General features: G+C 33.8%; 1 protein-coding gene across 1 annotated transcript; it reads left to right on the top strand.

Annotated features, from left to right (window-relative positions):
- Positions 1-6,626: 6,626 nt before the first annotated feature.
- LOC127851313 (uncharacterized) lies at positions 6,627-10,651 on the top strand. The gene is made up of 2 exons (XM_052385015.1): positions 6,627-6,833; positions 8,527-10,651. Exons 1-2 carry the CDS (start codon positions 6,782-6,784, stop codon positions 9,315-9,317), a joined length of 843 nt encoding a protein of 280 aa, XP_052240975.1. The 5' UTR covers positions 6,627-6,781; the 3' UTR covers positions 9,318-10,651.
- The last annotated feature ends 3,422 nt before the right edge of the window (positions 10,652-14,073 follow it).

Raw genomic sequence — 14,073 nt, 5'->3', positions numbered from 1 at the left:
AATAATCCATTTATGTGAAATGTATTTTGTTTAATATTTCATTTGTGTGGTCATCTTTATATATATTTGTTTACTATCAAAGGCATGTATTTGCTGATTTTGCCAATAAACTGAAACTGAATAATAGTTTTGTACATGTAACTGTAACTTTACTAAATTCATGGTATGACATATTTCAAATTTCTTTTCATTCTGCTTTAATAAATGACATATATTTATATAACATACTTTGCTTTACTGATAAAATGCCATGGTATTTATTTCATATTATTACTCAATAATATATATAATCAAAAATTATACCAGTAAAAGTAGTACATGTACCATATAACTCCCACTCTGATCTGACTCAGAGTGAAATACTGGTCATTCGCATATTACTTGCAGATAAGACATTTATTTGTATACCGGTATATGTATTTACAGCTGATGGAGAAAAATATGGTTAACAATATCGCAGAAGGGAAATTTGCAATTGTGTTTGCACATCCGGAGGCACTTCTTAACACAGTCAGTGAAAAAGACTTGCTGCAAAAAACAATGATTGATCCTGTAAATGGGGTAGTGATAAATGAATGACACATTGTAAAAGAATGGTAGAAAAGTGAAGTAGAGATTTTGGGTACCATAGAACAGTCAGACACATACAATGGTTTTTTTCTTCTTTATTAAGTACCTGTAAAAGGTATACTTTCCCAATTGAGAAAAAAAATACAAAATTCCCAATGCCAAGGGCTATCAGAAAAATTCCATAAGGAAGAACAATTTCATCATTTTTGTTCCAAAAGTTCATCATCTGCAAGTTTACAAAAAAATGAGCACAGAAACTTAACATTTCAAGCCAGAATGCATGTTTATGAATTTTTCAATTTATTTGTGCAATCTTTACCATGCAATTATATTTATAAAGCTCCATAATTCACAGTCTGTAGATTTTAGAACACAAGTTTTCCCTATTTTAGGAGTTTGCACAATAGCTTTTCCCAATTTATATGATTCATGTACTTTTTCCAATTGGACAAAGCAAATAGCTGATATATCCTCCAAATTTTCATATAAATTTATCAGTCTTTGTAGTTCAATGGAAGAACACTTCCCCTGCTTTGTGGAAAGAAATCTGGGTTCAACATCCAGCAAAGGCTATAATTTACACATGTGTTATTTGGAGGATAAAATGCTTTTGCATGGCATTTGTTTTACTATTGGTATATTTTGATCATTATTGGTATTTATTTGCTTTTTTATTATTTATGTACAAAGACCATTTTAAGAGCAAAATATTAACCGTTTTGATGAAGGTATATTTAATTATATATTAACACCATTTTAAATTGATTCTGTCAACTTAATGTACATGTGTACAACGTTTTGTGCATGAGCAGTTGAGTGCTTGTACAAATCACAGAAGAAGTGGACTAAAATTTCTGGATTGTTATTATAACTTTACTGATTCATTTTTGTTTGTTTTTAATCTTAGCCTTACATGTATCTTCATTTATATATGAAATTATGTTTATCATATTTTCTCTCATCTTATAAGCACCTTGGACTGTTATTCCAATTCTTTGGTGCCACTTTTAACATTCAAAATGTATATAATTAGATTAAATCCAAGTAATCTTTGTTATTTCGTCACGAAATAACAAAGAAGCAAATACTGTGCACCTCGTGATCGACTTGATAGTTTGATATCGAAAGTGAATTGTGTGTGGTGTTAGGCTACCTTGTAAACAAATGTAGTTCCTTGTATATAACAACTTAATGTCATATTGATATCATTAAACTTTAAGATTTGCAATTCAATATGATTACAGTTGTAATTAATAACGATCGACACTTACAGAACGATATTCTGATTTAAAAAAAAGATTATTTGATCAGCGGTTGTTTTTTGAACGCGGAGTAATACACTGACCTTGGTTACACTACAGTCATTATCAAAGTACGACAAACACTCATGAAAACATATTTTGTTTAAATACAAAAAGTTTACTGAATAAAAAGTGGGATAAATAGAATAATAGGTCAGTGTTGATTATAGATCAGGTTTATCATGCTCGGCACGAAAACGAAAAAGCACTCGCCAAGGCTCGTGCTTTTTGTTTTCTAAGCCTCGCATGATAAACCTGATCTATAATCAACACTAACCTATTATTCTCTATTTAATAAATAACTATATGAATGGTTATACAAAATGTAAAGATAACTTTAGTATAAAGTAATAATAGTGTCACTTCTGTTTTTATATCTTTTTATGCTTCCCCAAAATTTATTTTCGGGGGAGCATATAGTCGCCGCTTCGTCTGTCCATGTGTGCGTCTGTCTGTCTGTCCATGCACAATTTTTGTATGGGCTATTTCTCAGCAACTAATGACCGCCCGGAATTCAATTAAACTTTATGGGAAGCTTCACTACCAAGAGGAGATGTGCATACTATCAGGGGGTTTTGGTCGGATGATTTTTCACAGAGTTATGGCCCTTTGAAATTTTCTATAAAAAAATTATTGTTCCCCCCCCCCCAACTACTGTGCCCTCAGATGTTTCCTTTTATCTGAATATATAGTGCAATATTGTTACACAAAAAAATAATTTGGGGAGCATCAACCGTCTCTGATGGTTTCTTGTCTTATTAGGGTAGAGGGATTCAGGACAGCCTTTTAAAAACTGAAGACCCTTCTTGTGTATTAAATGGTGTCCCATTCATGGCATTAAGTGATACATTAACAACCAGTCTGATGAAGGAGCTGCCAAACAATTTTGGGGCTCAACAACCCCATTACAGTTCAAGAAAGCCCTGACTGTACAAGTATATTCCTTAAAAAATCACAAGTCGAAATCTAGTGACACTAATAAAATTTATAAAGAAATTTTCAAAAAAGAATATGATGACCTCAAAAAGACCCCTATAATTATCCAGTTACACTCCTGTTCATGTCTTTGTACTATATAAGCCAGGCAGCAGCATTTGTTTGGATATGAGGATAAAACAACAGCTTGCTATGCAGTGTTTTTTTTAAGACAAGATAATGTTGTTTTTAAAACAACAGTTGAAGGACTACTACTTCAAAACCCCAAAATCAGACTTGTGCTCACATTGTCATTGCAGGGTTAATAAATAAAATGTTTGTTATATTTTTTTTAATTTAAAAAAACATATTATACTGTCAAATACACACACAACTCAAGACAAATTTAACGTTAGACAAGTTGACTCTAATATATGTTTGCCCTACATTTTTATCAGTATTGTTTTTTCAATCCACTTTTGTTTTATTTTGAAAAAAAGTTTCAAACAATTATATTTATGCAGCTTGTAGTTTATCACTTATCTGTATTGCTGTTCTATTGTCTGTTTAGATCTTAAATGGAGAACCAATCAACTTATTTGAAAATAGTGAAGACTACATTAACACCTTGACACATTTTGAAATGAACATCTTAAATAAATAATAAAAAAATGTATTTTAGTACAATGCATGTCAAAACTTGATATTTTATGTCTTTCTTTGCACTGGAAATGAAACCATAGCTGATATAAAAACATATAATAAAAAGAAAAAGCATTCACAAGTTTGTGCATACACATGTCAAGGCTATTTAAGTTTTAAATACTAGTAAGCTTTAAGAGACAATTTTGTTATGCCATTCATTGGCATTTTAAAGGCAAACTGCTTTTTGTTCTCATGTATTTTTCCTTATGTATTAATATAAATCCTGCTCAGTAACTATGCACAACTTTGCATCACTGTATATGCCTACTTTTTACTGGTATACATGTAAATTACCCATCAAATAAAAGCTGTGTGATGTTCTATATTTAAAATAAAATACTATTCAAATATAAAGCAATATTCAAATAACAGTTTTATAGTGGTATTACTAAAGACATGAATTCATAACCTATAGCAGTTTTACTTAATAAAAAGAAAAATCACATGACTGTAACATAATGGTACATGTAGATAAACTGTAAGTCTTCAGTGCACAGACAGTACATATTTGTGTTCTACATGTACATTAAGCATGTGTTCTTGCAATAAGTAGTGGATTAAAACACAGGTGATGTGAATATACAATGATTTGAAGTAACATGTAGTTGATATAGTAAATTGTAATGTGTCAGCAAATTTGTTCCTGGTAGGCAAGCATTAAGGTAGTTTAGTTAGACGTATAGTCCCAATAAAAAAATGCTCAGCACATTTGAAGGTAAAAAGCATTTTTTTCTGAAAACTGTCTTTTATATAAGATGTCATGTTCAACTTCAATGTCTATATTTAGAATATCTTGTTTCGAATGGAATGCAGACTGAATGTTGTATGAAGTATTGTAAAAACTCGAGCAGATAGATCACCAGCTATCCACATACAAAATATATGCCATTCCATTAAAATGTTATAATAATGATTGGTGTTTTTTTTCCTTCTATTTTTTTTGCTTGAAATGAGATGTCCATAAGAAACAGTTTATAAACTCTCTGTTTCAAATCATTCAGTCTACTTGACTGAGGCTTAAAATGGTAGGGCGCACTTAGTATGGAAGTTCATGTCTATGTATCAAACCCTAGTAGTCATCCTCAGAAAATTCATGTTCAAAATCGATAGTATGTCCATAATACAGTCTTTCTACTACTTGCTTGATCCTGATCTTTAAATTAACAGAGTTGAACACAGGACATTTGGCATGCCTTGACACAATCCTCCAATCTTTTAATAAAAAAATGGTTGGAACTCCCTCAAAGAATTGGATATCACTTCACAATTCTTTAATCTGGCTGGAGTTTGATGGCTACTTGAAACTTTCCTAACTGCTGTGGAAATCCATCAAGTGCTCAATACTGAACATTTATCATGCTCTAAAATATCCTTTATATGCATCTTTTTACCATTTTAAAACCTGAAAATTATAAAGCGTTGCAACGCGAAACGATTGAATAATTTGTAGAGTTCTGTTGTTGTCGTTATACTCTGTGATACTACGAGGATTGCTTATATAGAGTATAAAATGCATCACTATGTTTATGAGCACATATGGCCGAGTGGTCTAAGCGATAGACTATTACTGTTTCCTCACAAATATCCCATGTACCTTTTTGAAATAACATTTCAACCAATCCAAACTGTATAGCGAATTCGAAGTCATTAACGTTTTCATTAACATCTAAAAAATTTATGTCGGCTAAACTTCTATTGTTACGTTTATACTAAACTCAAAGTTATTTCCATCTTTTATATCCGTCGGTCGAGTTAGTGGAAACAAAGTTATTTTTAAGGCCTAAAAATAGTATTAAGCAAATAAGAAATATTAAACTCAAACAAACGAAGGAAGGACGCAAACGTGTATTACTTACATGCTATGTTTTTTTGTTTTAAAACCTTCTTCATATTGCATTCGTTTTACATACATATTTTACATAAATATAATTTGTGCTGTGATGTACCATAATTATAATCATAATATAATATAGTAATATAGTATAATATGTATCAGTATCTTGATGTATGTTTCATTTACTGCCGCTTGAACAGAATGGTGAGCTTAAATTAAACCGGGTATTCTATTTCACTTGGTCTTGTACATTCAATACCTCTCCCTTTTAACCGCAACAAGGAACAAAATGTTCATTTGAATACGCATTATGAACCTAAAATTTCATGCAGAAATAAATAAAACAACTTTTCAGCTTCCTCATTTCATTAAAAAAACACCATGAACATCGCTTTAAAGGAACTGCTTAAAGATTTTCGTACTTTAAGAAAATGTAACTAAATGTATTTCCTATCGCTTAGGCCACTCGGCCATCCGCACTCATACAATGAGTGATGAATTTTATACTATATATAAGCAATTTGCGTAGTATCCCAAAATTTAACGAAAACAACAAAACTCTCCGAATTAATCAATCGTTTCGCGTTGCAACGCTTTATAAATTATCAGGTTTATAAATCGTCAAAAGATGCATATAATGGATAGTTTCGAGCATGGTAAATGTTCAGTATTACTGTTTCCTCACATATATCATAAATACAAAGAATATTTTCGAATCTGAAACATTTTTTTTTATTTTGTCAATTTACCGAAACGCGAAAAGGCCCCTTTAATAATGTCTCAATTCTTTTTGATGGGACTTAATCACATATTTTTGTATTTTTGAAAAATGCCATTAAAATAATTTACTTACAAACATGTTATATGTGAAATGACTTTAAATAATTTTAATTATAGGCAAAATACAAAATACTGTCCAGGGTTCGTACCCGGGACCACTCGAACCAAAAGTTAATACGCCAATACACCACCACGCAGGCTTTTAAAATGCAATGGTAGTTTTAACGCTATGCAGGTAATACGCGTTTTTGCTAAATAAGCCACGAAAAGCGTTCCAAACGCTGTATTTTTCCAATTTTGATTATCAATTATTAATAACACATATTTTAACATTTTTATCATGTTGTATTTGCTTGTTTGGGTATAAAATAAAAATTCTTTAAGGAATCAATAGCATTTTAAATTGTCTTTTTTTTACAAACTTCGAACAAGCCCCTATAATATCCTAACATTATTAATATGTTTATTTTTCCAAACTTTTAACAGATCCCTTTAAATGCGGAACACAACTAATCGGGGCATCTGAATAGCTACTTCCTGAATAGCATCCGTGTTGACGTATCAGTTTAGTATCCACGCAGCTGGAAATAGTCGAGCATCTAAAACCAGTGACTTTGAATTTATAGCAAAGGTGTTTATATCTTAATGCCGTTATTTTACTCGGAACACATTTGAAATGAATACTATCGCAATACTAGTTGCTTTTACTGCATTTGTGATACTAGTCGGTAAGTAACGTATACATGTTTTTTATTGTGTTCAATTACACAAAGTCATATATAAATCGCGAAATAAAAAAAAATGGCTTTTAAAAATCGGCGTTGACATTAATGGTGATGTTATTTTGAAGTTTTATGCCTAATTTTTGAATCTCTAGCTATTTATTAGAATTCTCGACACCAGCTTCTTCGAGGCTGGTGTCCATAATAATAACCCATAATACGTGTATGTTGTAGATTAACTTCATCATGATTATAATCGGTACCGTGAAGAATGCGATCTTACACCACCCCAGTTTTTCATTCGTGAAAATAACCTATGCCTTAAAACCTAAAATCTACTGTACGGTAGAAAGATGTATTAATTTACAGGCAAAATTTAACAATATTTAAAAGTGACATTGTCAGAAAACAGCAAGAGCATATAAACATATTTTTACACCAGTTTATATATTTGGATATAGTTATGTCTAACAATACGTTATGCGCTTCATTCGTGTTTTACTAAATGTGCATTTTATAATAAGTCTTAATAAATCTTAGCGCGCTACAACACGTTAACTAAAACAATCTATATACATTTATTAAACGCGTCAGTGTAAACACAGCCGCGTGCTATTTATTGGAGGAAACTCTCTATATATGCTTTGTACATATGAACATGATGAATTTTCTATTATCGTTTTCCCTACATACTGAAAAAAGAAAGGAACATATCTTCCATCAATATTTTATCATTTTGACAATACAACTACACGTGACGCTTTGATAATACTTCCTTCTTCCTAATTCTCAATCGGTGAATTGCACCATTTAAATACACGGTCAGTTTCGTTTTTGAAGGTTTTGTTCAATAGGTTTTTTTTTAATTCTGTGAATGATTTATTTCGTTCTTTTTAGAATATACATTCATTTCAATAGTGAATAATTGCCTTCAACCGTTGTTGTAAATGTGCATTCTTTTAAACATTACACTTCTTAAATTCAAAATTTTAACATTATATTTTCAAACATTGTATCCGCTGCATATAATAATCAAAAGAATACCCCCAAAGACATCACAGAGAGCTACGCCGAAAAACTGTTTTCTTACGAGAGATCTATGACTAAATCAGGGATCAGGAGGCTGCTCAACAATGTTCTGGTGGTGGTGGTCATGAAAAGCCGTATCCGTTTTTAAAATGGTTTATTACAAAAACAATCGACTTTAAACGCGATGTAAAAGCAAACTAAAGAAAGTCACTTGTATTGGATAACACTATATTTCATAGCTAAAACAACATAGTGCAAACGGCACTATCGTATTTTAAGTTTTTAAGAATGTTATAATCATTTTTCATGCAGTTTTTTTTTTCTAAATTCTTTGGATTTTAATAGATAGGATACATGTTTTGTTTATCAGCCTGCAATGGCCGTAGGAGTTAAAAAGACGGTTAACAACTTGATGCAATATCCGTTAACTCGTGTCTTGTTGTGAACTTTCGCAATTACTTAAGACTAACTTAAGATGATTGTATGAATGAACACAAAGAAAGTATGTCGAGAACCATGAAGACTGATGTTGAAAAAAGATAGTATCCTTTAGGAAGCATGTAAATGCCACGTTACGTGGTACTTTAACAACATATCAAACATGTTCGGCCGGACATTTTTTTGTAACACTTGTCACATTTATTTCTGTATCACTGTTAAACCATTTTAGGTGTGGACGATGTCAGCGCCGATACAACTACAACTTTGGAACCCACAACGTCAACTATAAAATCAACAACGACAACTATGACAGCCAGAACGACAACTGTGGAATCCACAACTACGAATTTGCCACCCACATCGACAACTGTGGAATCCACAACTTCAAATGTGCCTCCCACAACGACAACTGTGAAATCCACAACTTCAACTGTGCCTCCCACAACGACAACTGTGGAATCAACAACTTCAACTATGCAATCCACAACAACTTTAGATTCCACAACATCAACTGTGCCCCCAACAACGACAACTGTTGAATTCCTAACATCAACTGTGCCACCCACAACGACAACTGTGGTATCAACAACGACAACTGTAGAATCAACAACATCAACTGTGTCACCCACAACGACTACTATGCAATCCACAACCACTCCGTCGAACATAACAACCAATCCGTCAAACGTAACAACCACTCCGTCAAGCGTCACAACCACTCCGTCGAACATCACAACCACTCCGTCAAACGTAACAACCACTCCGTCGAACATCACAACCGCTCCGTCAAACATCACTTCCACTCCGTCAAACGTCACAACCACGCCTTCCAACGTCACAACCACACCATTCAAGACCACAGCCACAACGTCAAATAGCACAACCAACGCGCCGAAGAACAAGTTCAACGCCCTGTCCTTCGGAGGAGGGATCATCCTCGGATTCGGGGTGGCGCTCATTGCCGCTCTCATTTTCTACTGCGTCGGGAGACAGAAGCGCACCGGATACGCCTCAATCTAAGATCAACAATTGGGTGACACTGATTTTTACGTTTGGATCAGTAAACAAAGCAGTTTTGTAGTATAGGAGAACGCACTTGTTAATTGCCTAATGTTATGGAAGTTATTACCCGCTTTCGTTCTTGTCTTCATGTTAACACTTGAAACAATCGATTTATCTGATAACAATATGGCGGTGAAATCCCTTTTTCGCTGCTATGTTTTTTTTTTAAATTAAGTTTCGCCGTTTTGTAATTCCTATTAAACTAATTTAAATTAGTATGTGCCTCTTCGAAGAAGTGGGTTATATTGCTTTACATTTCTCCGTCGGTCGGTCGTTTTGTTTGAGGAAGTAATGACAATTCATGGTGTTGAGATCAAAAAGTCAACGTTCAAGGACACTATGGCATGTTACAGGAAGCTCGTTCTTCCATGAAATATCTTCAGAACGCTTTGACATAAGACCAAACAAACGGGTGAACCGGTAATGCATACTTGGGTATTAACACTAAAAGTGAGGTAATGTCACAAGGGCTTGTATATGAAATTGGTTTCCGCTCAATATCTACATTGTTCTAATGATCATATGTATTAGTATGCTTGTGAGCCTCGACGAACGATAACCCGTAATGATTTTGAACTCAGGTCAAGGTCACACGGATGACCTTACTGCAAGCAAGGACATACGTGTTCTAATATTTACTTTTTTAATGTTCATCAGCTCATACTTGTACTTTTAAATGCCAGCATGTATGTAGAACTTTGATACTCGTATTGAATCAGCGAACGCTTTAGAGAATTAAAAACCGCACGATGAGTTGACGCTTTTTCATACATGTGTATTTTAATAATTGTTGTAGTTAGCATCCTATTACTTGATAACGCTGAACACCATATGCTTATGGTTTATGTTAAATATTTGCGATGATTACAATATTTGTCACAAAAAGATTGTAATGTTTAGCATAAAAAACCGTTTGTTGTATGTGTGTGACCCATCTTTTCTTAATGTTCATGCAGGCTAAAATAGTTGAATAATTATATGTGTGTGTCGGTGTAATAAGTAATTAATATGTCAGCACATTTTCTATAAGTTTCATTCGGTTTTATGATTATGATGTAAAACTAATCACACAATAAATATTATATATATTTATTTGAAAATAATTGTGTCTTTTACATTTAATAGTAGTTGCACATGAGAATGTCTTATTATTATAGTTGTTTTCTTATTCTCCTTAATAGCCACAATTTTCTTTTGTGCGAATTACCGATGGTTTGATAATTATGTTTGATGTGTGTTTGTCATCTGTACTATTTTGATTGACCGTTAAATCATTAAAAGGTTTCCTGTAATTTTTTGTTTGTTATATTGTTAATCGCCAATCTCACTAGAGGCAGAGAGAGCCGCAATGTGTTCAGAACGAAAATGCTTGGTGTGTCGAATCGAATAGTATTCATACCATTTTAACAAAATTGAAAATATCTTCGAATAGTTCGGTCAATTCATTTGTAAAGAACGAATAAAACTTGTTGCAAACTATTGAGATGCTTTCGAAGTGATGTAATATCATAAGGCATTTGACGTGTGTTCACAACGCATCCTGAAAATATCTTTAATAGTGTGCAATTGGGCAAACGTTATAACTTTAGAATCTCATAACCTAAAATAAAACTTATTAAAAAAAACGTCAGTCCACATTTTACGGACGCTAATCATGCGTTGTCAATTGTTTATCATCAACGAGACTGTTCACCAGCCTTCATCTAATTCAACTGACACAGCGGACGATTAATTTCTCGTCGATTATGCTGTGAAGAGAACTAAAAGTGAGCTTTCCATTTGTGTCTGAAACATACATAAATCCCAAGTTTTCACACTACTTGCAGTTGAACAGTTTAATCCCCTGTCAATGATCCCCATCCCTCGCGGTTGCACAGTTTGAAGCATTGCCAATTATACCAACTCCTTGCAGTTGCACCGTTTATCCGATTGCCTATGATACCCGACCCTTGCAGTTGCACAAATGGACTAATTGCCAATGATCCCCACCCCTTTCAGTTGCCCAGTTTGACTGATTGCCAATGATTCCCATCCCTTTCAGTTGTACAGTTTTCCCAATAGCCGACGATCCCCGCCCCTTGCAGTTGCCCAGTTTGACTGATTGCCAATGATCTCCATTCCTTGCAGTTGCACAGTTTTCCCAATAGTCGATGATTCCCGCCCTTTGCAGTTGCACAGTTTTTCCCATTGCCAATGATCCCCACCCCTTTGCAGTAACACAGTTTGATACAATGTTCATTATCACCAACCCTTGAAGTTGCTATATATGAAATTACGAAAATTTCGATATACATATTGTTTGGCCATGAGTCATAACTGACGATTTAGTGACCGAGTACAGACCCTGAAATTCTGCCCGATGGATTTTAACGCGTAATTGTAACTGGGCCACAATTTGTGTCTATGTGTCGTTTGAACATGCAGAGAGTAGTCCGGAATTCTGTACATTGAACACGCACAGATACAGTGAGGCAGCCAAATTTCAGGGTATTTCTCTCGAATCAACCTTTAAAATATTCGAATTTATTCATTCGTGCCTGCTGGCGTTATGTAGAAGTCATTTAAGGTGAAAAGCTGCGTAAAAAAGCTACGCCGAAAAAGCGCACGAGTGTTCTATACCGATGTTAAGAGACTGATTGACACCGTGTGAACTATTAGAGTAACACGTCATGCACCAACAACAAAGAAAGGGTAAACAGCGCTATCATTATGACTACCTATTTCGTGAGTAAAAAAAAACTGTTCGCAGATTATTTTTTTTATTTATTTTCATAAATTATCTTATTGTATATTTTGAATTGTATATGGTGCCAAAAAGTTTGGTAAAGGGGAATTCCATCATGAAATTATATTCTTAGTGTGATAGGTATTCGATATTCCAAACAGTATTCATTTAATATTATGGCGATTTCAAATTTTATTTTATTTTGACTGGTTCTCATTATACCATTTTCATCAAATTTTTAATGCTGAACGTAAAAAAAATACGTGTTGTTGTTATTTTGTCTAAGTATTCTCTATAAAATAAATATGGGGATAAACAGTGCACACACATCTCGTTTTATATAAACATTGGCAGTTTATTCGAACAACAGCTATGCTTTATACGTGTTTATCATTTGCTCGATCCAATTTAAGTGGGCATCGAACGGTTGGTGATGACTAACCTCGGAAACAAGGAGAATTCAGACAGCGGGTTCCGAAAATGTCTGGATGACGCTCCTGTTATTTGATTTCAACATAGAGCATCTTTCTCATGCAGGATTGTACATTATTGCAAAGTGAATTCGCTGAAAGAGGAATCGAGTTTATGCCCCCGCCTTTAAATTCGGATTTCTGTACAGGTGGCCGTCCGATGTCTTCACAGGCTGCGCCCGATACCTAGATGGTAAAAACATTGCTCAGTGCCTTTCCTGGCACTAGATGCCAACACTATCTTATTGGAAATCGGACGATGCCTTTACCGTATAAAACCTTCAACTTATTTACCCTTTCCCATTCAGAAGCAAAATTAAAAATGCCTATGTGCAATCAGCATAACACCAGAACATCCTGCGAGTAACTCGCAGTCTGTTCAGGTTTTATGATGTTTGCTGCTCATCAGTTTATAATGGTTGGAAATGAAGCCTTTAAATTTGAATTTAGTAAGAAAGGTCTTTAATTTAACTTAACTTATCTTAACTTTCTATGGGACTACACATGCGCGAAAATACGTTCCTAAGTGGTAAAGGGTTAAATATGTACCACCACTTGACCTGTTGAGTTGTTCTAATGGCGTGTTGCACTTTTCTGAGATGTGATCAGATGATATAGTAAGGTGTGAAACTTGATTGTTTAGACCATTGGTTGTCTGGATATTGGATTGGATGGATGTGTAGTTCACCTGATAAGGTAAATATGAAACTGTATTACGCATGCTGTATCGGTGTGTGCTTTGCAATTGAGAAGGTGCTTGTGAGAACGATACGTTTCTTATAATGCGTTTTAGTTACTTGAAAATCATACATAATGAAGCTGTAAAACTAGTTGTGCAAAATAGTTTTAGGTGACTTATTAACCGCTCGAAGTACATGTATTAACAAACATGTTGATATTAATAAAAATAAACATAACCTTAATACAAATTCATATTTGTTTCGTATTCCCCATATTAAACAATTCATATGTGCGCCGAAATGTGTATGTGTTCTTTTTGCACTGTCACTGCTATTATTTGTTATATATACCATGTACTTTTGTTTGTGGGGAAAAAGCAATTAGCTTATGTTCATTGCTTTTAATGTCCGACGTTAAATAAATCTTCTTGTATCTTGTATCTTGTCAATTATCGTAAATGGAAGGTTTTCGCACTTCAACTAATTTGGAATAAATATAGCACATAGTCACTTGGAGCACTTTTAAACTTTAATCAATCGATTTGGACAAAAATATTGGCCACGTATTCTTTGTCTTTATAAACGTCATGGTGGTATCTCTAAAATATATGCTTGTTCAACAGCTGTCTGTGCATTGGGATAAGGACAGGAACTCTAAATGGGCTCCGATACACCATGGCCAACCGCTGAAGGTTACTAATACCAGATTGAAGAATGGACCGTCATCTCTGCAATTGTTGTGAATACAAAGATAAGTGATATCATTTTTAAAGGTTAAAGATGACGTGAGACAGTTATGCTTAAAGAGATACGTGTGATGTGCGATTGTTGCTGACTTC

Source organism: Dreissena polymorpha, chromosome 11 (assembly GCF_020536995.1).
Source record: "Dreissena polymorpha isolate Duluth1 chromosome 11, UMN_Dpol_1.0, whole genome shotgun sequence".
Lineage (NCBI taxonomy): Eukaryota > Metazoa > Mollusca > Bivalvia > Myida > Dreissenidae > Dreissena > Dreissena polymorpha.
The sequence above is the reverse complement of the archived record's forward strand: the minus strand, read 5'-3'. Positions and strand labels throughout refer to the sequence as shown.

Coding starts and splice junctions, on each gene's coding strand:
- LOC127851313 (XM_052385015.1), top strand. CDS start 6,782: ATGAATACTATCGCAATACTAGTTGCTTTTACTGCATTTGTGATACTA. Junction 6,834..8,526: donor TGCATTTGTGATACTAGTCG/GTAAGTAACGTA, acceptor AAACCATTTTAG/GTGTGGACGATGTCAGCGCC.